Here is an 18,899-nt window from a genome sequence, read left to right as displayed (position 1 = left end):
GCACGGCAGCAAAAAAAATATGACCCACATTTAGATACCAGTTCCTATTGCTAACTGCACACAGTGTGACGCAAGTTCTACTAATCAACAAGGGTCGAGACACGTTCAGACTGTTTTCCATCAGACTTAATTTTTTCATCATGCCGGCTGTTCTGGGATATTGGAACGTAAGAGGGGTAGGTTTGTCTAAAGAACCTCCTTGGTTTGTGTATTTTAAATATTCATGGACAATCTCCATGAATAAAGCGTTATGATCTCACATATGGGACCCTTAAGTTATCAGAGGCAAAATCTCTTCTACCAATATCTTATAGGCGAATTTTGCAGATAAAGATAGGAATTGAAATTACGTGGGACCTACCCTAGGTTCAGGATTCCAGTATTGCCAGCTCGATCTTGATTTCATTTGTAACCCATATCAGCAATACTGACTTTAAAAACCAGGGTTAGACTTGGGGGTGTGTTCAGCAAAATTTTCCCTGGGGCGCTTCCATATTTGGAAGTCACATGTGTCGTACGTCACAGATCTGTCCCGCCTGGAGCTGCCATTCCCATCTTGCGCTGACGTCATCTCGTGCAGACGAGACAAAGAAGCAAAGTGGTTGACGCGGAGTTTGAAGTTTGAAGTAAGAATACCTTGCAATCGAAAATCAGTGAAACAACACCAGCACCAGCACAATGCTTTAAAACTGATTTTTGGTGTAGCCATTGCGCAGTCCTTACACAACATTGGTCAAAAAGGTTTTCCCACCCCCCAATTCCATGTGCTTTTATTTACAAAAAAATCATCTCAAAGGTGTAAATTGTTATAAACAGTGTTTTTAATTCCCGATATTATATCAGAAGGATTAATGGTTCAGAAAAATACAAGAGAGCTTTCTCGATATCCATTTATGCCATTAATTCAAATTTAAAACATGTACCCTTTCAAACCCAATGTTTCACTGTGGTTCCCATTGAGGTAATGAAATGTCCATAAAATTGAAAAGGCATCACCAAGTGACACCAAATTTACACACAATAATCATTAGTGTGCTTTTGTTAAAGGTCACGTGTCTAATTACGTGTGTGTCTACCTGGCACTGTAATTATCTCCTGTAGGTGGCGCGATTACCATCCAACAAGGGTACCAATTATTTTTGTGGGATATTGGTCCATTCTTCCTGAAGGTCTTGGCGGAGTTGATCCATATTATTATGGGGTTGTTTCTCCTTTGCATTGCACACTCCAATTCATGCCACAGGTGCTCATTAGTGTTAATATTAGGGCTCAAAGATGGTTGTTCCATCTACGGAACATTGCGTTCCTGCAAGAAATCACTCGCTAGACGAGAATTGTGAGCAAGTGTGCTGTCATGATGAAGCCTGGTGTTAACCCCGAAGTCAGCTCTTGCAAATTAGCGAGATATCAGCTGAGAAAATTACGTTCACTGACCCCAGTGGTACCCGAACCTGGTCGACCATCACTGGAAGAAATCTAGTTTTGCTGAATAATCAAGATGTTTCTTGTACCCCATCGATGGCCATATGAGGGTCAGTAGACATGTTGCAGAATACCTGTTGGAAGGGTTGGTGCATGAAAATATCGCACATTTGGAGAGCATTCCAAGCCCCTGTTATTAGTACATTGTTCCCCCTGAAACAGAGTGTTACTGGGGCCTGCTACTGTTACATTCTCAACAGATTTTCTGTGGAGTTCTGCTTGGCCTCTGGTCATCATTCAGGAGTCTGCCACAGACTGTTGACAGTTGACTGTGGAAACTCGGATGCGCTGTTATAATCTGTCTTTTAGGGCACATTCAGATTCACACATCGTACTTGCGGGTCGGCCCAACTGTACGATGGATTCTGGTTAAAATGCATTCTGTGGAATCAGCTTAATCAGCACACGATATGTAATCCCCCCAGCTCAAGGGGACGTGTCGATAACTAAAACTGATTCATTGACAATTCGCCCTATGAACAGCGACCGAGAAACAGAATGATGAGATTCAATAGGACTGATTGCAATTTATCGAGAAGCCATGTACAAAACTTTTCGTAGAGAGTTTGTCAATGGTCAGCTCGGGATTTGACACGACATTGTAGAAATTCAATGATCTTTTTATTAATCAATGAATCAGAGACGTTTTTTATTAATCAATTGATTTCATTAAAATTGCTCATGTTCATTTTTAATCTTTTTTTTTTTTTTACTTTTCATTTCTTCAGCTAGCTCAGCCCATCCGCCTTATGTTGGCCTATGCTGGGGAGGAGGTGGAGGAAAAACGCTATCAGATGGGACCAGGTAATACATCTACCACCTTTGAACAAGATTATTAGTAATGCTCCTTATTCAAAGGCCATTTTAATTGGTATAAGGAGAATCGTGAAAGGCGGGAGAAAGAAGTAAATTGGAATACGGGTAAAAGGTTGGAATAGAAGCATGTCTTGTGAAGGAGATTTGGGTGGCAAAAGAGAAAATGGCGAACAAGTATTTAAAGGGAAGAAATAAAAAGTGAAGGTCGTCCAAAGAAGAAAGGGATAAAAACATATTGTGCTGCAGTCTCAATCCCAAAATGCAAAATTTTGATACGTGGAATTCCGCGGGTTGGATATGTATGTAGACTATCAGGTATTTTGTTAGAAAGGATAGTTTTCGCATATCCGCTGTACATGCGACAAATGATATATTTTTAGCTCCTTTGCGTTGTTTTCCACTTAATGTTAGCCCCAGAATTCAACACAGATGATTGGTTGACTGACAAGGCCAAGCTGGGAGTGCCATTTCCAAATGTGTGTATATATTTTGTATTGCATTACCTATCATTGTCACATCATTTTAATATTGTAAAGACACGAAATCAAGAACGGTCAACTAACAGAGAAGAAGAGGAAATACTTATAAACACATTCATGCTCAAATAGTGGAGAGTTCTTAAGTTTTCAAGGTCTGTTTCTTGCAGCAAATAAAGTGGTTGTCCTTATAGTGAGAAGCACTGTACAGTTAAAGATCTTACTGTAAAAAAAACCCCAGCAAACCGATAGTGACATAATTGAGGGATTGCTATCAATCTTCAACATATATATTGTTGACCATGTTGACCATATTTTTTAGCTCCCGTATTACAAAGATGCCGGCACTACAATTATTCAGAGTCGTGCTATTATGATGCATCTGGCCAGAAAGCACAACTTATGTAGGTTCTCTCTCTCTTCCTATCTCTCCCTCTCTCTCTCTCTCTCTCTCTCTCTCCAATTATTAATATACCACTTATAAATTAATATATTACATGCACAAAATGAGCGTTTGTTCTGTATATACGATTTTGGTTTAAATTTCAGAATTTCTCTCCTGATTTTCAGTTAATGTCTTTCATACCCAAATGAAATTATGAAAAAATGTTATGGAGCGTAAGCTACTAATATAGCACTTTGGTGATTGAAGGAAAATGTCCAAAGTTTTAGGAATATTCCTATATTTGTGCTACATAAATAAATGATGCTCATTATATGATTTAAAGGTTATTGGATTTATTTTTCTTCAATAGGTGGCAACACTGAGGCAGAAAGAATAAGAGCAGATATGATGGCTTCGCAACTCTTTGACACGTTGATGAGCTTTGTCCGAGTCTGTCTGGCGACAAACGTTTTCAAAACTGACTACGTAAGTAGATTTATTTGATAGCCAGTTATTCCACTATGAATTGGGTTTATGCGTGAGACAATGAGTTGAAGTTGAGCCATCTTAAGTTGAAATATGTTCTGGGCAACATATTTCTTAACGATGTCTTCTTTCGTCCAGCGAATAGGCAGAGCATAATGAAAACGGACGGTTTGCTAAACAAAAAGGACAAGCTGCAGTTTTCTTTGATTTTCACCATTATTTAATAACGATACAATTTTCAAAATTGAATTTATATTTGTTGTCTAATATCATTTTATAATATTAGTTAATTTTTTATTCTATTTTTATTTTCGTTTTCACTTTATTTCTTTATTTCATTACTTTTTACCTATAGAAAACTCTGAGGGAGACTTTTTTGAAAGGCCTTCCAGACACGCTGAAGTCTTATTCAGACTTTCTAGGAGACAACTCATGGGTTGGTGGCAACAATGTAAGTACAAACTAGTCTATGACATTTGCTTATTTTATATATTAGCAAGAGTGCTGTTTATACACTGTTTTTACAGTAACACAAACGGAAAGCTAAGCAAATCAAGTTTTCGACTATGAAAACCTATTCCACTTAAAGCTTGGCTTGTTCTTTTGTGAAATTCTGTGTCTATTCCAAGACCTACTCCACCTAAAATTATCCACAACTTCATTTCACCCACTTTTTTCTGTTGCCCTTTTTTGTTACAGATCACATATGCAGACTTTAACATGTACGAGTTGTTGGACTGGTTCAGAATATTTTCACCCGGATGTCTGGACGGGTTCCCCAATCTTGTCGCCTTCTGCAATAATTTTGAGGTGAAAGCACGCGTTTTTTTTTTTTACACATCGACCTTTATTTTTACAGTATACAGTATACGTATTTTTTTATTTCCACCGTCAAAGGAGGTTATCTTTTCATAAGCATGAGATTTTTAATGAATAAGATTTTACAAAAGAGTTCTTTATGATATGTGAACAACCCTGGTCATATTGTTTTAAAAGTTTTTTCACGCTTTGTCTGATTCCACACAGACTTAATTTATTGAAACAGACGTCATTTGGAATTATTTTAGGCTCTTCCAGCCATTAAAAAATACATGGCATCCGCGCAGTTCTTGAAGACCCCAGTGTTTACCCCGATTGCTGACTGGACTGCATAGATACCACGTGACAGCCTTCCGACACCACGTGGCACATGTCGGATTTAGATTAATTATGCTTTATTTTTTACGAAAGAAGTAATAACGTTGACCAGATTACAACAAATGCGGATACCAGCAAATTCAGGTTTGGAATCAGTGCTACGGGACCCAGGTGACATTCGCAGTGTGGTCACGAAACTTCATATTGCCAGTTAAAAACACAAGTTCAGAACAGAAGCCTGAATCTTGATCGGATTACGTAGATACATAAGATACATAAGTAGCATTAAAACTGAGAATTCATCTCAGTATTTGGTACAACTTTTTTAGTCATTCAAAGTTTTTTTTCTAGCGTATTCTTCTCTTTTTGCTGTATTATTATTACTATTTATTTTATTTTACTTTTTGTAGTTGATGTAGTAATTGTTGCGAAAGGTGCACAAAAACCAGTGGCAATGAAGAAGCGTGATTGCATTTTTAAAACAGAAACACATTCTGAATAACGCTTTCATTACCTCTGAGGACATGCTCTTTTTGTTTCTTTTATTTATTTATTTATATATTTATTTATTTGTTTGTTTGTTTGTTTATTTATTTATTCATTGTTTTGGGTGATTTTAGAGGACGACAAATAGCTATGCATAAAGTGAAAATATCTTTGCTAGTTCAGTCAAATACATGTAATTCGCTTATCAATCTAACAGGAATGTTGAAGAGGAATAAGTAGCATTAAAACTGAGAATTCATCTCAGTATTTGGTACAACTTTTTTAGTCATTCAAAGTTTTTTTTCTAGCGTATTCTTCTCTTTTTGCTGTATTATTATTACTATTTATTTTATTTTACTTTTTGTAGTTGATGTAGTAATTGTTGCGAAAGGTGCACAAAAACCAGTGGCAATGAAGAAGCGTGATTGCATTTTTAAAACAGAAACACATTCTGAATAACGCTTTCATTACCTCTGAGGACATGCTCTTTTTGTTTCTTTTATTTATTTATTTATATATTTATTTATTTGTTTGTTTGTTTGTTTATTTATTTATTCATTGTTTTGGGTGATTTTAGAGGACGACAAATAGCTATGCATAAAGTGAAAATATCTTTGCTAGTTCAGTCAAATACATGTAATTCGCTTATCAATCTAACAGGAATGTTGAAGATGCGATTAATCTGTGCCTACACACTGTACTACAACACTTAGATAACAAAAACTCGTATGCAAGGATTTTATTTATTGACTTCAGTTCAGCTTTTAACACAATTTGTGCCATAAAAACTATATTTGAAACTTTTAAGCCATCTTAAGCTACCTGTTTTTATATGTGACTGGATTTTAGACTTTCTCTTAGATAGAAGACAATCAGTTAAAGTCGACTCTTTTATCTCAAAAACAACAGTTTTAAATACTGGTGCACCACAGGGATGAGTCCTTTCACCCTGCCTTTACTCCCTTGATTGGACTAGTATAAGCCACGGGACTTTTCTTATGAAATTTGCGGTTGATACTACGCTTGTGGGGCTAGTTACTGATAATGACGAGAGTCTTTTAATTTGATCTCAAAACCAATTTCTTAATTTATCTGTTGTATAACTTTTACTCTGTATATCATCAAACTTGATTTCCGATTTTTATAATTGGCTAAATAAGCTCTTATCTTATATATGTTTAATTCTTATGTTGCAAAAAGGAAGATAAATAGAAAAAATTGAAGTGATCCAAGCATGAATCGTTTTTGTTGAAGTTACCTCAGGACAATTAAAAGTTTAAAACATTAATTGACAGAAAAATGGTCTAAATAAACATCAAAATCGATATTTGGTCTGAATTAGCAATTTCAGATCACAAATTATCTGGTCTGGTCTCAATTATTATACAAATTACATCAAAATGGACTGACTCCGCTTTTAAGATAAAAAATTATTTGATTAGAAGTCAGTACGGTTACAGTCTTACTCATTGATAAGGACCATGTAAGATCGTTTGTGATCTGAAATAGCTGATTCAGACCATTTTAGGCGCACGCTTGGGTGCAGCCATAGAGCAGAGACCTGCATTGATGTTTACAAACGAGAGGTAATCATGTATATAACGGTTGCTGCAGAGGAATGATCCAGATAACTTCGAATAGCACGAGACCAGACCAACGCTATGTTTTTCCAAAGAGTTGCACACTCAATCGAAATGGTTTTAAAATTCAGAGAAAATCTACAGAAAGAAATTCATGCATATAAGATAGGAAATCAAAAACAATTTAGTGCGAGACAATTGCTCTAATGCATCGTTAATCACAGTTTATCATAACTTTTATCATACTGGTAAGTTATTGGCATGTGGCACGTCAATGGGTTAAAATGAGCGTACACTTTCCAGTGGCCGCTCACTCAGCGAGACGGAAGACGGGAGCACAGACCCCACACTTTTACAAGGATCAATTCTCACTGAGACGGTACACCGACAGATTTCTCCATCATGCCAGCTCTACTAGGATATTGGAACATAAGAGGGGTAGGTGTGTCTACAGACCGTCCTCGGATTTTGTGCATGTAGAAAACTTTTTAATAAAAAAAATTCCGTGAGCAGCTCGATATTTGACATCGACGTGGTAAAGGTGCAATGATCTTTCACTCAATCGAAATTAATTTAATTTTCAGGGAGGTGTGTGTGTGTGTGGGGGGGGGGGGGGTAGACATTAGTGAAGGTTTTAAAGGTGGGGTCTCATCCATCTAACATAGGGATGAATTTCGCAGATGAAAATTGGATTTTATCCCACTTTAGGGGAAGTGCATGCGTGCATTACTAGCTTAAGATTTGTCACAAGATATAATATAATAATAAAGCGTTTATTTAAAGTCTAAATACGTAAAATGTTCAGCAGACTTTACAACAAAATTTATAAAACATTTATAGTTAGCAATTAAACACACTGTATGTGTGTGTGTTTTATTTCTACTTTTCAATGTATCTGCACATTATATATTAATCTATTGGTTTAATTGACTATTTATTTATAATTAATTTGTAAATTAATTTTTATCAATCAGTCAATTACAGTGGTTTATATTCAGTTTAAATCTTTTACACTTTTCACGTCTTCAGCTAGCTCAGCCCATCCGCCTTATGTTGGCCTATGCTGGGGAAGAGGTGGAGGAGAGACGCTATCAGGTGGGACCAGGTAATAAACTTTTGAACAAGATTATTAGTAATGCTTCTTATTCAGAGGCCAGTTTAAAAGGTATAACGAGAAGCATAAAAGGCGACAGAAAAGAGATTAATTGGGATATGGGTTAAAGGGTGGAACAGAAACGTGTCTTGGAAAGGAAGTTTGGGTGGCGAGAGAGGAAGAAAATAGGTGAAGAAATCTTTTGAGAAAACAGAAAAACGGCCACAGTATAAGCGTGGGATTTATACGGTTTTTGCAGTCTCTGTATGCTCTTACCAAATCTATAATACTTCATATCTACTTAGAATATTTTAATACGTAAATATTCGAGGTTTGAAAATGCAGACCCACGTGCAGTTGCTACATGTAGAAAAGATGAACGCGTTTTGCCTTTTGCGTCCCGTTTTGTCATATATATATTCTTCACCTGTAATATACATGTGTATATTGTGTTGTTATCCCCCAAATGTAGCCCCCGTGTTCAACAAAGATGATTGGCTGACAGACAAGGCCAACTTGGGAGTTCCATTTCCAAATGTATGTATATATTCAGTGTACAGGGCCGTAGCCTCCGGGGGGGGGGGGGGGGGGGGGGGGGGGGGGGGGGGGGGCAGGGGGGCAGCTGCCCCCCCTGGGATTTGAGGTGCAAAAAAAATAATCGCAATTTCTGACTTCTAATTGAGCAATAAATAACAGTTAAAATGCACCAGAATGCAGTATTATACATAGTTTTAAAAATTTTTCCACACCGTGGGAGGGGAACCTCCCACACCCTCCCCCCCTCGGGGGCTTCGCCCCCTCGTGTCCGCTTACTGCCCCCCCTAGCATTTTGCTCAGGCTAGGGCCCTGGTGTACCATAAAATCCTCTTCACATCACTGTAGTACCGTCAAGCTTCGAAATTAAGACGATCTACTTTCCTAGAGCAAGAGAATAGACTTAATAACACGTTAATGCTGAAATAATTACAGAGTTCGTAAATATACAACTCGTGTCTTCTGCATTAAACAAGGTGATTGTCCTTATCAGAAGTATAGTAAATGATCTTACTATATTGCGAAAAAATACAGCAAATTAAAAATGATAATGATAATGACATATTTCAGTCATTATCATCAATCTTCGATGACATTTGTTTTTTTTTTTTTTTTCTTTTTTTAGATCCCGTACTATAAAGATGGCGACACCATCATCGTACAAAGTCGTGCCATTATGATGCATCTGGCCAGGAAACACAACTTATGTAAGACACTCTCTCTCTCTCTCTCTCTCGCCAGTTTTTTTTTTTTTTTTTTTTTTTAAACCGCATTTATGCATATTTATTTCTTATAAAAAGCGTTTGACCTGCATAGGACTTTTTGCTTTAAATTTCAAATTTTCAAAATTTCCCGCTTGATCAACTTGGCATTCCCTGTCCAATTAAAATTATAAAAGAAAGTAACGGTGCATAAGGTGCCAGGTTGTCACTTATTTTATTTTATTATTATTATTATTATTTTTTTTTTTTTTTTTTTTTTTACGAATGAGATTATGCCACGAAGGTTATTGATTCGTATTTTTCTCTGATAGGTGGCAGCACTGAGGCAGAAAGGATTAGAGCGGATGTGATAGCCTCACAATTCTATGACACATTCAAGAGTTTTACCCAAGTTTGTCTAGCGACATATGTTTACAAAATTGACTATGTAAGTTTGTGCTAGAAGAGCAGCGTATCACGCTATGCATTGAGTTCGACAATGAATTAAGTCATCCAGAGTTTAAATATTAATTTTCTGATCTTTATGCACATATTGCTGAACAATGTCTTCTTTCGTCCAGCGATTAATAGAGTGAGTAAAATAAAAGAACGATTAACATAAAAATATTTTATTTGCGACCAGTTTCTGAGCACCCAAGAACATGCTGCAGTTCTTTTCAGAGTTAGAAAAAACTTGAAATAAAACTTACAGTATCTTATTTATGTTATCTTGTTACTTTAGAAAACGAAGAAAGAGGAATTTTTGAAGAGCCTGCCAGACACTTTGAAGTCCTATTCTGACTTTCTAGGAGACAACCCATGGGTTGGTGGCAACAATGTGTGTATATATAAAGTAGTATGTTGTATTATTTCATCAGTTATGTCAGTTAACCGAAGAGTGCTTTTTGTTACTGGTTGACTTTCGATAGCAAGGGTTTATGTGTTTTGCTGTTTTCGCGGGGAAATTACCAAATTAGAGTTCCAACTATGGAAAGCTTTTTCTTTACTTCTGTGAAATTCTGTATTTATTCCACCCTTCCCTACGATTGGCCATAACCCTATACCACGACCCTTTTATTCAGCAATCCTTCTTTTTCTTACAGATCACATATGCAGACTTCAACGTGTACGAGATGTTGGACTGGTTCAAAATGTTTTCTCCCGGATGTCTGGTCAAGTTCCCCAACCTCATTGCCTACTGCAAGAATTTTGAGGTAAATAAATTTATTTAATGTCCTTGTACATATCGTGTGATGTAGACTTCCGTTTCCAATATCTTCACAGCATCTCCTGTACATCGTTTGTTTTTCAGATGTATTTTATTATTCATACCGACGAAGTGTGAATTTGTTTGTGAATTCGTTATCTTAAAAGAGATAGTCAGTAATTACCTTTTTTTGTCTGGTGGATATCTGCTCTCTTGAAATATTCTCTAGTTATTACCAACGTAGAGGAGGATTTGTTTTCATCTTCGTTTGCCTGTCAGTCTGTTTGTTTGTTTCGTTGTTTGTCAACTACAGCAGTTTATCAGTGCAGGGTCCTTGGGGTCGGTCTGCGCTCTCTGGGTGCTTTCCTAGCTACTACTGATTTTAAGTTTTTTTTTCTCTCCCAGATTTCACACCGTTATAATTGAACTAAAAAAAGAATTTAAGCTTTGACATTATTTTAGGCTCTTCCAGCCATTAAAAAGTACATGGCATCCGCGCAGTTTTTGAAGACCCCAGTGTGGACTCCGTATGCCGACTGGAATGCATAGAGACCGCGTGACAGTCTTCCTTTCGTGACGCTTGGTGGTATTATATACAGTTTTGCTTTGTTTTGGAGATAGAAACATGAAACTTGACCATATTGCTTGAAATGGAGATACCAGCTTATCAGCACGCAAAGGACCCAGCTGACCTTTTCCCCAGTATGCTCGCTAAAAATATATTAACAAAATTAATGTGGTCAGTTTACTTGTACATGTAGTTTGTTCATTTTCATACTGGAAGCCTTATTACTTTAAATACAATTGTACACAAGCAGTGGCGGAATAAGGGGGAGTTCAGGGGGGTCCTGCCCCCCCCCCCCCCCCCCTTTATAATACTGAGAAAAAGCCACACCAATGGTCCCTTCTTAAAATTAGAATTTTGACTAGCTGAATCATAGTTTTAAACCGTAGAAAGTACCAACGTTCGCCTTCTAAAATACAAACAAAGTTTCAGGCTCCGAACCCCACGTCGAGGGGGGGGGGGGGTGAGGGTCGACTCCCTATCCGAAGACCCACCCCCCCTTTCAAATAATCCGTGATCCGCCCTTGCATAATTATCATTCAAATATTAAATGTTGAATTTTTCTATCAGTTGTTAAGACGCACAGAGCTCAATGGCAATAAAAGTGCATGTTTACAATTTATTTGAACGGATATGCATCCTATTTCAATCCTTCAAATTGCTATAGATCAATGGTCGACTACGCTTGAGTTTGACGGAACTCTCCAAAAAGAGCGCCTAAAATCCCCGCAGTTAATTGTTCATGTTAATTAAGTCATCATTAACTTCTACACACTGGAAATAGAATCTGTCAATCTCTGGGTGATAAGGAGATTAGCACTATATATATCCAAAGAGCTGCACTCGATTGATATGATTTTAAAAACCAGACAAAGTCAATAGAAAGAAATTCAGGCATAAATAATACACAAAAGAAGAATCTATTCGGTATACTCTGACATTGAGAGAAAATCGCTCTCGGTAGATCTATCGTGAAGAATTAATGGTTTTCCATTAGTAAGTTACTTTCTAAGAGTAAGAGCATTTAAGTTGTGCAAGAAAATTATCAAGTAGAGGGCCGCCTTTATTGACATGCGGCACGTCATAGGGCATAAAGGAGGACGCATTCCAGTGATAGCTCACTCAGCAAAACGGGGCCTCTGGCACAGTCAGCATAGATCAACAAGGAGCGAGCTGCCACGCTGAGACGGTTAACCGAAAGATTTTCTTCACCATGCCAGCTGTACTCGGGTATTGGAACATACGAGGGGTAGGTTTGTTCATAGACCGTCCTTGGTTTGTGTCCATGTAGAAAACTTTTAGTGGTTTTGCGATCATCGACAAGGCAAAGGTACACAGATGGGGGGGGGGGGGGGGGGTCTCATCCACCCAGCATTCTTAAAGTTGAATTCTGTAGAACGAGGACTGGAAATGAATTACTTGAGCCCTGCTTGCGTGCACTGCGTGTTTATGATGTGACACGCATTGCGGTTGCATTCTTATGATATCATATATTTATTGCCGCAGACAGTGATCCCGGGGCGTGGACAAATGAAGTCATGCACCATCGTGTGGGTTGTAAGAGTATATTTAACCTAATTACATTTACTCTTTAGAAGAAAGCACTACATATACATGCAAGACCTACATAAACATGTATGTATATTGAACACATATACCATGTTAACTGGGTCTACGGGGTCTCACCATATACATGGGAGAAATGTAGGCGGCGAGATAGTATAAATAACCTGCACGGATGAAGTTACAGTCTACACTGTATTTGATTGGCCGGCGATCGTGCCGATTGCATTGTTAAAGCGGTCAGTTTGACCAAGAACAACTGCTTGGTTCGATCACCTTCATTCACTGCTTAGCAAAATAATGCCATCGTATTATGTAAGCATAGGCAGACCGGTATTGTCGTACATGTAGTGCTAGTAGCATGACTTGCAGAAATTACTTCAAACACCCAGACACAGTGTGATATATGCAAACAGACGGAGAGACATGATTATTTTTTAAGATAAAATATAAAATGATTCATAATATCAGTATATCTATTTATTCATAAACTGATTTGATATCTATTTGGTTTAAAATATAGATCAGGGCCCATCTTATTTCGTGTAGAGTGTAATTTATTGCCATCTTTCATTCATGCTTTCTAATTGTGCACAATCGTGCTCATTGACCCATTTATCAGTTATATATATCTTTTCATATATCCACTTATTTTTATTTGTCTGTTAAAATGATTTTTATCAATTAAAATTTCAAATAATAAGTCAATCAATTACTAAATTGATTATTTATCTTGTTCGTATCTTCAGCTAGCTCAGCCCATCCGCCTTATGTTGGCCTATGCTGGGGAGGAGGTGGAGGAGAAACGCTATCAGATGGGACCAGGTAATGTTTCAATGACTTTTAACTCAGAATATCAGTAAATCTAAAATGCAGGATTTAACGGGTCGGATATGCGGATCCACATTTTGCAGGACAGTTTGCGCGTTCTGCAATGATGCTCAATATGTTCCGGGTACATATTTGTTAAAATCACTGTAACATAATTTTTGTCAACCGTGTAATTTTAGCCCCAGAGTTCAACAAAGATGAATGGTTGACGGATAAGGCCAAGCTGGGAGTGCCATTTCCAAATGTGTGTATATATATTCTTTGTTTCGTTACTACATAATTATCACGTATCGACTTAATGTTGTTGAGACACGAAATAAGGTACAACTTTTAAGTTAAAACCGGTGTAACAGGAATGGAAGTCTATTAGGAACCGTAGTCCGCTTCCTATTACTTTGTACAGGTGACATTCGTCCCATATATTTACTCCATAATGTCAAATGGTCGTTGAATTACAGTCGAAGCAAGAAACCAAAAACCTTTTTAAAACAGGATCAAAAATTCAAACTCTCGAGGGGTTTGACAACCTATTTTGACCAACGTTACCAGTGTCTAATAAAAAAACTAACCCTAACCTGTACTAATCATATGGGAGCCCGGACTTCCATTCCTGTTACACCGGAACAAGGGATGAATTTGCTAGCAATTTCAAGGTGAAAATGTTTGTAAATACAAAAAGGCTTAACGTGCGTTTCTCTCATCAAATTTAGTATTTGCCCCTCAAAGCAGAAGATTAAGATATATTTTATGTTCCAGATAATTGCACAATAAAAGAAAACATGCAGCGAAATTATGGTGACATACTTTGGTGATTAAAGACATCCCATGGTGTTTTTTTTTCAGATTCCTTACTACAAAGATGGCGACACCATCATCGTACAAAGTCGTGCTATTATGATGCATCTGGCCAGGAAACACAACTTATGTAAGACTCTCTGTCTCCCTCTCTCTTTTTTCTCTCTCATACTGATTTTACAGACATATGGTGAGCCTTTGTGTAAAATTTTCGTAGATATTTAATAACCTTGGTATAACTGTCCCAATACCGTTGAGAAAATAAGGATCCACATGTATTAATGTATAAACTGATAAATTGCACTTAGATGGAGTTTTTTTTTTTTTTTTTTTTTACTGTATAAAATTTGCGTGCCTTCAAATGTTTGTTTTGTAATTTTTTTCGATAGATGGTAGCACTGAAGCAGAAAGAATCCGAGCAGACGTGTTGGCTTCACAGCTCGGAGATAACTTGATGGGCTTTGTCCGTGTCTGTCTGTCAACACGCATGTTTAAAGCTGACTTCGTAAGTAGATCCGTGTGTGTCATTCTATTGTAGAGAGACCGGGTGCCATTCTTCATTTTGATGTGAAATCAAAATCAGTATAATATTTTTCAGAAAAAAATGTACAAGTGGATCTGTACGTGTCATGGGCAAAGCACGACTAACTTTTTAAATGTGTAATCGATATTCATAAGTTTTAATATCTATCGCCCCTACAACGCACAGAACAAGATTAAACTGGGAAACAAGCCCAATTTATTTTAAACAGCTGACAATATTACTAGGCCTATCCATGTGTAACCCAAAGGCCTTCAGTGTTGTCATTCTTTCTGTAGTGTTTTCCTTTATTTTACAAAAAAAAGCCATATCTTTTTCTTTCCTAATTTGATTTCAGAAAGCTAAGAAGGAAGAGTTTTTGAAGGGCCTGCCAGACACGTTGAAGTCTTATTCAGACTTTTTGGGAGATAACCCTTGGTGTGCTGGTAAAAGTGTAAGTGCATATTAAAGCCTAAGTACATTAATTTTTGATTAACAGCATTTTCATTTATCATCATCATAATGAGTTGTGTTACCAGAAGTAGCCTACATGTTCTGATTATGCCAAGGCTGTGTTAGGTGAGACGGAGCAGTCTTGGTGTCAACAACTGTTGAATCATGGGAAGTTTTTTTGGGGGGCAAGTGAACATGGTGGTATAAAGACACATGGACCTTTTTTTTCTATCGAGGAACTTTTTTGTGCTTAAAGTGATTTGTGTATCTACAACTCTGAATGTCCCCCACTAACGCTCTTTTAAACAGATCTAGAAATGCCAACTAAATTCACGCATTTACTGTCTTTTTCAAGGGTTCATTTAATTAATGACAAGTTTATCTACACGTGCTCTTTTAAAGTGTAATATTGTCTATTCAGAATAAGTCATTTTCAGAAATACCACACCTTGTCATCAAATATGTGTGTTTGAATTGCACAAAATACTGTTGATTAATTTTTCGTTGTGTTATTGACAGTGATCGTTTTAACGAAGAGTATAGAAATACTGTAATAACTTACTGAAGCGCCTAGGCGTGTTATGAACTTAGCAATTTTTCAAAAAAATATATATAAATCAACGGGACATCATCTTTTTATGTCATACCTTAAAAATACTTTCCTGGAGATGTTGTGTGACCGCTTTATTACGTGTTATTTTAAGGATTTTTTTCGGTAAAATAAGAGTACTTTCGCTGCACACATACAAACGCAGCGTGAGCTTAATATTTTCTATTTTATCCAGTAATATTTTTCTTACAGATCACATATGCAGACTTTGGCTTGTACGAGCTGCTGGATTGGTTCAGAAGGTTTGAACCCGGATGTCTGGACAAGCTCCCCAATCTTGTCGCCTTCTGCAATAATTTTGAGGTAAGTAGTAAAATCCTCTACTCCATGGGGAGAGAGAGATATCATACATGTATAGGGAAAAATGTCACAGATGATAATTGACACAAGATGAAAAAATTCTTCCTACCGTTAGCTTAAGACCAATTACCAAGCTAATGCATATTTTTGCTCACTTGCTATCGTACACTGTATTCGCAATGGTCTTTGGTTTCGACCTTTCTCGAATGTTCTCGCACAGATCGAGAACATTCTTACGTCATGCCGTCCCATGAATGCTCTTCTTTTTTCTTTCAAATCAGATTCATTCTTCCCTCTACCTATTTCTCATCTAATTCTCACAAATGATTTTTGCATTTCAGGCTTTACCCGCCATGAAAAAATACATGTCGTCTGCACAGTTTTTGAAAGACCCCATATTGAACCCATTTGCTGACTGGGGTGTATAGATATCACGAGTCGTCTGAAAGGGGTTTCAACATGTACCATTTGATTCAGTATTAGATTAGTGACATTGATTGGCCTGATTCAGTATAGTGACATTAATTGGACTTATATATATTACAAGACTTTTAGCAGCATGAATAAATCTAAAACTATGCATTTTACCAAGGTGTTGGAACTCCTTGGTTTTACACAGGTTAAAATGCTTACCAGGACATTACGTACAAAAAATTGTGTAGCCTAAATAAAATGCTTATATATGAGTGCTACAGTTGAGCATTTGAACAAATAAAACGGCTTCGTAGAAAATGTATTTGAATGGTGCATTTTTTTCATTGACGAGGTAAAGTCTATTTCTACAAACGTACATTTCTCTGTTGTAGTTTCCTCGCCAAACTGCTTTCGCTCATAACTGTGGCACCTGACATTAGTCTAAAATAAAGGGTATCAACTTGTATTTATGTGTCAAATCGAATGCAAATTTTGTGAGACGTTAACTCGAGTGCCACGGTTGCTAAAGGACGCTCTTTACAGCTGCAATCAAGAAAAGACAGCTTGCCAGTAATATTCCACAGGCAAACAATGACGTTGAGCTGTTGCAGAGGTTTCCACGACACTTGCATATCTCTCCAGTCGGGCGAAACATCTGAGGCGCCCCAAAGGACTCTAGAATTTTGAAGACTGCCCCCGCTCCTACAGACAGGTCGTCTTCACCCGCCGGCTTGCGGCAGCCGTTGTCACTGATTAAAACTGAACTTCCGGCACTGGCGTCATTTGCGCAACCACGTGACACTGTTCTTATCGGAACTTTGTGGTCGTCCTAAAATGAAAAAAAATATGTACTTATTCCGGTAACAAGACTACACGTATCAATTATATTAGTTTTGACTGTAAACTGTAAGAAAATATAAACAGGGTTTAGGATTATCATTTTGATCGGTATGATAGATTCAGATTGTTGCAACGTTCTGCACAAAATGCTGTCGCCTAAGACTGTCTAATTTAGTTATTGTGAAGACTCTTGACGTGCGTGTTCCAAGACACATTCCAATTCACTTGCCATTTTCTCTCTCTCTCTCATTCTCTCTCTTTCTCTCTCTCTCTCTCTCTCTCACACACACACACACACACACACACACGAGTGCGCGCGCGAGCACTCAAATAAACACAAATACAGATACACACACACGCGCGCACGCATTCCATTCATCACGTAAAATGAAAAGGGGTAGAGATTTCTATATTCTTCATTCAGAAAAGGAAAAAAACCTACCAAATACTGAACATAAAAATGCATCGTCACATTAGCCTTCTCACAGCCTCTGCTACAAGATGTTTTGCCAAGATTGGCGATTCGGCCCGCCTCACAATCTTCGTCTGTGGGAAGTTGTGCCAGGGCATTTCTAATTGCGGTGCTTCCCAGTTTGTTGTCTGTTTCAAACATGTAGGTAACACAGCTATAGCATACCTCCCCAGCCACACGATCTGAAAATACACAAAAGTGAAACTTACGTAAAAGGTGCACGCGTGTACATGTATATAGACCTATTGAGTGCATTCACAGCAAGTTGACTTGGGGACTTATATGTTTGTGGAATCAGGCTGTTAGCACACCATTTGACCATGTCCTAAATCTTCCCACATATCATGTATTGTACACATGGATGAGACATAGCACTGCTCTTGATGTTGTCTTTCGCTTTCACTACAAATGATGCCTAAGAACAATAAAAGTCTGACATAAGCTTATCAGTTGACTGCGTGTAATGAAAGTGATATTTTGCACAATATATTAAAGAACTGAAAATTACATTGAAAACATTGGCAAATCCCATGGCTTAAAATAGTTAAACGTTAATAATTTTGACAGATCTATTCCAATTTTTGTAAAATTTGTACAAATGATGCTTCACAACATTAAAAATCTGAGAATAACTTATCACTTCACTGTTTCTAATTTTAAAAAGTGTTTTTTTCATTAGCAATTGATATCAGAAAAGTGAGAATTTACGAAAACAAATATTTCAATATTCCAGTAGAGGCTGATATAGTATTATTTGAAGGGGGGGGGGGGTCCGCGGATGCAAAGCCGACCTTAAATAATAATGACATCATGCTTTCTTTAGACAAACAAAAAGATGTTATTTTAGTCCTTTTAGATCTGTCTGCTGCATTCGACACCATTGACCACAACATACTTCTGCACAGACTACAGTACCGATTTGGAGTAAAAGATTTAGCACGTAATTGGTTAACCTCATATCTAAAAGATCGAACACAAAAGGTGTCAATTGAGTCGTTGCTATCAGAGCCCACTATTTTAGAGTATGGTGTCCCTCAGGGGTCTGTGCTAGGTCCATTGCTCTTTTCATTGTATATGCTACCAGTAGAAGACATTATAGTTAAACATGGTCTCAACACTGTCATTTTTGCTGATGACACTCAAATTTATGTCA

The 18,899-nt window shown here is 37.4% G+C and overlaps 1 protein-coding gene and 1 long non-coding RNA gene across 3 annotated transcripts; one reads left to right on the top strand and one right to left on the bottom strand.

Moving 5' to 3' along the window:
* Positions 1–37: 37 nt before the first annotated feature.
* On the top strand, positions 38–16,756 carry LOC106162241 (glutathione S-transferase Mu 1-like). Of its 2 annotated transcripts, none has more exons than XM_087015446.1 (11): positions 38–176; positions 2,211–2,286; positions 2,710–2,774; positions 3,097–3,178; positions 3,530–3,645; positions 4,001–4,096; positions 9,101–9,182; positions 9,509–9,624; positions 9,919–10,014; positions 10,280–10,390; positions 10,846–12,164. In XM_087015446.1, exons 1-11 carry the CDS (start codon positions 141–143, stop codon positions 10,930–10,932), a joined length of 963 nt encoding a protein of 320 aa, XP_086871572.1. In that variant the 5' UTR covers positions 38–140; the 3' UTR covers positions 10,933–12,164. The 2 variants fall into 2 exon arrangements, with proteins under 2 accessions (XP_086871572.1, XP_086871571.1); XM_087015445.1 differs by lacking the exons at positions 9,509–9,624; positions 9,919–10,014; positions 10,280–10,390; positions 10,846–12,164 and adding exons at positions 14,527–14,642; positions 15,016–15,111; positions 15,913–16,023; positions 16,362–16,756 and having other exon boundaries at positions 44–176.
* Positions 15,780–18,395, bottom strand: LOC112042269 (uncharacterized). Its single transcript, XR_015335046.1, has 2 exons — positions 17,717–18,395; positions 15,780–17,263 (listed from the first exon to the last, which is right to left on the bottom strand). It is a non-coding gene; the product is annotated as an uncharacterized LOC112042269 (long non-coding RNA).
* Between the last annotated feature and the right edge of the window lie 504 nt (positions 18,396–18,899).

The sequence above is a fragment of the Lingula anatina genome, chromosome 6 (genome assembly GCF_051362555.1).
Source record: "Lingula anatina isolate TDL-2025a chromosome 6, LinAna3.0, whole genome shotgun sequence".
Lineage (NCBI taxonomy): Eukaryota > Metazoa > Brachiopoda > Lingulata > Lingulida > Lingulidae > Lingula > Lingula anatina.
This window is presented reverse-complemented; position numbering and strand designations above follow the sequence as displayed.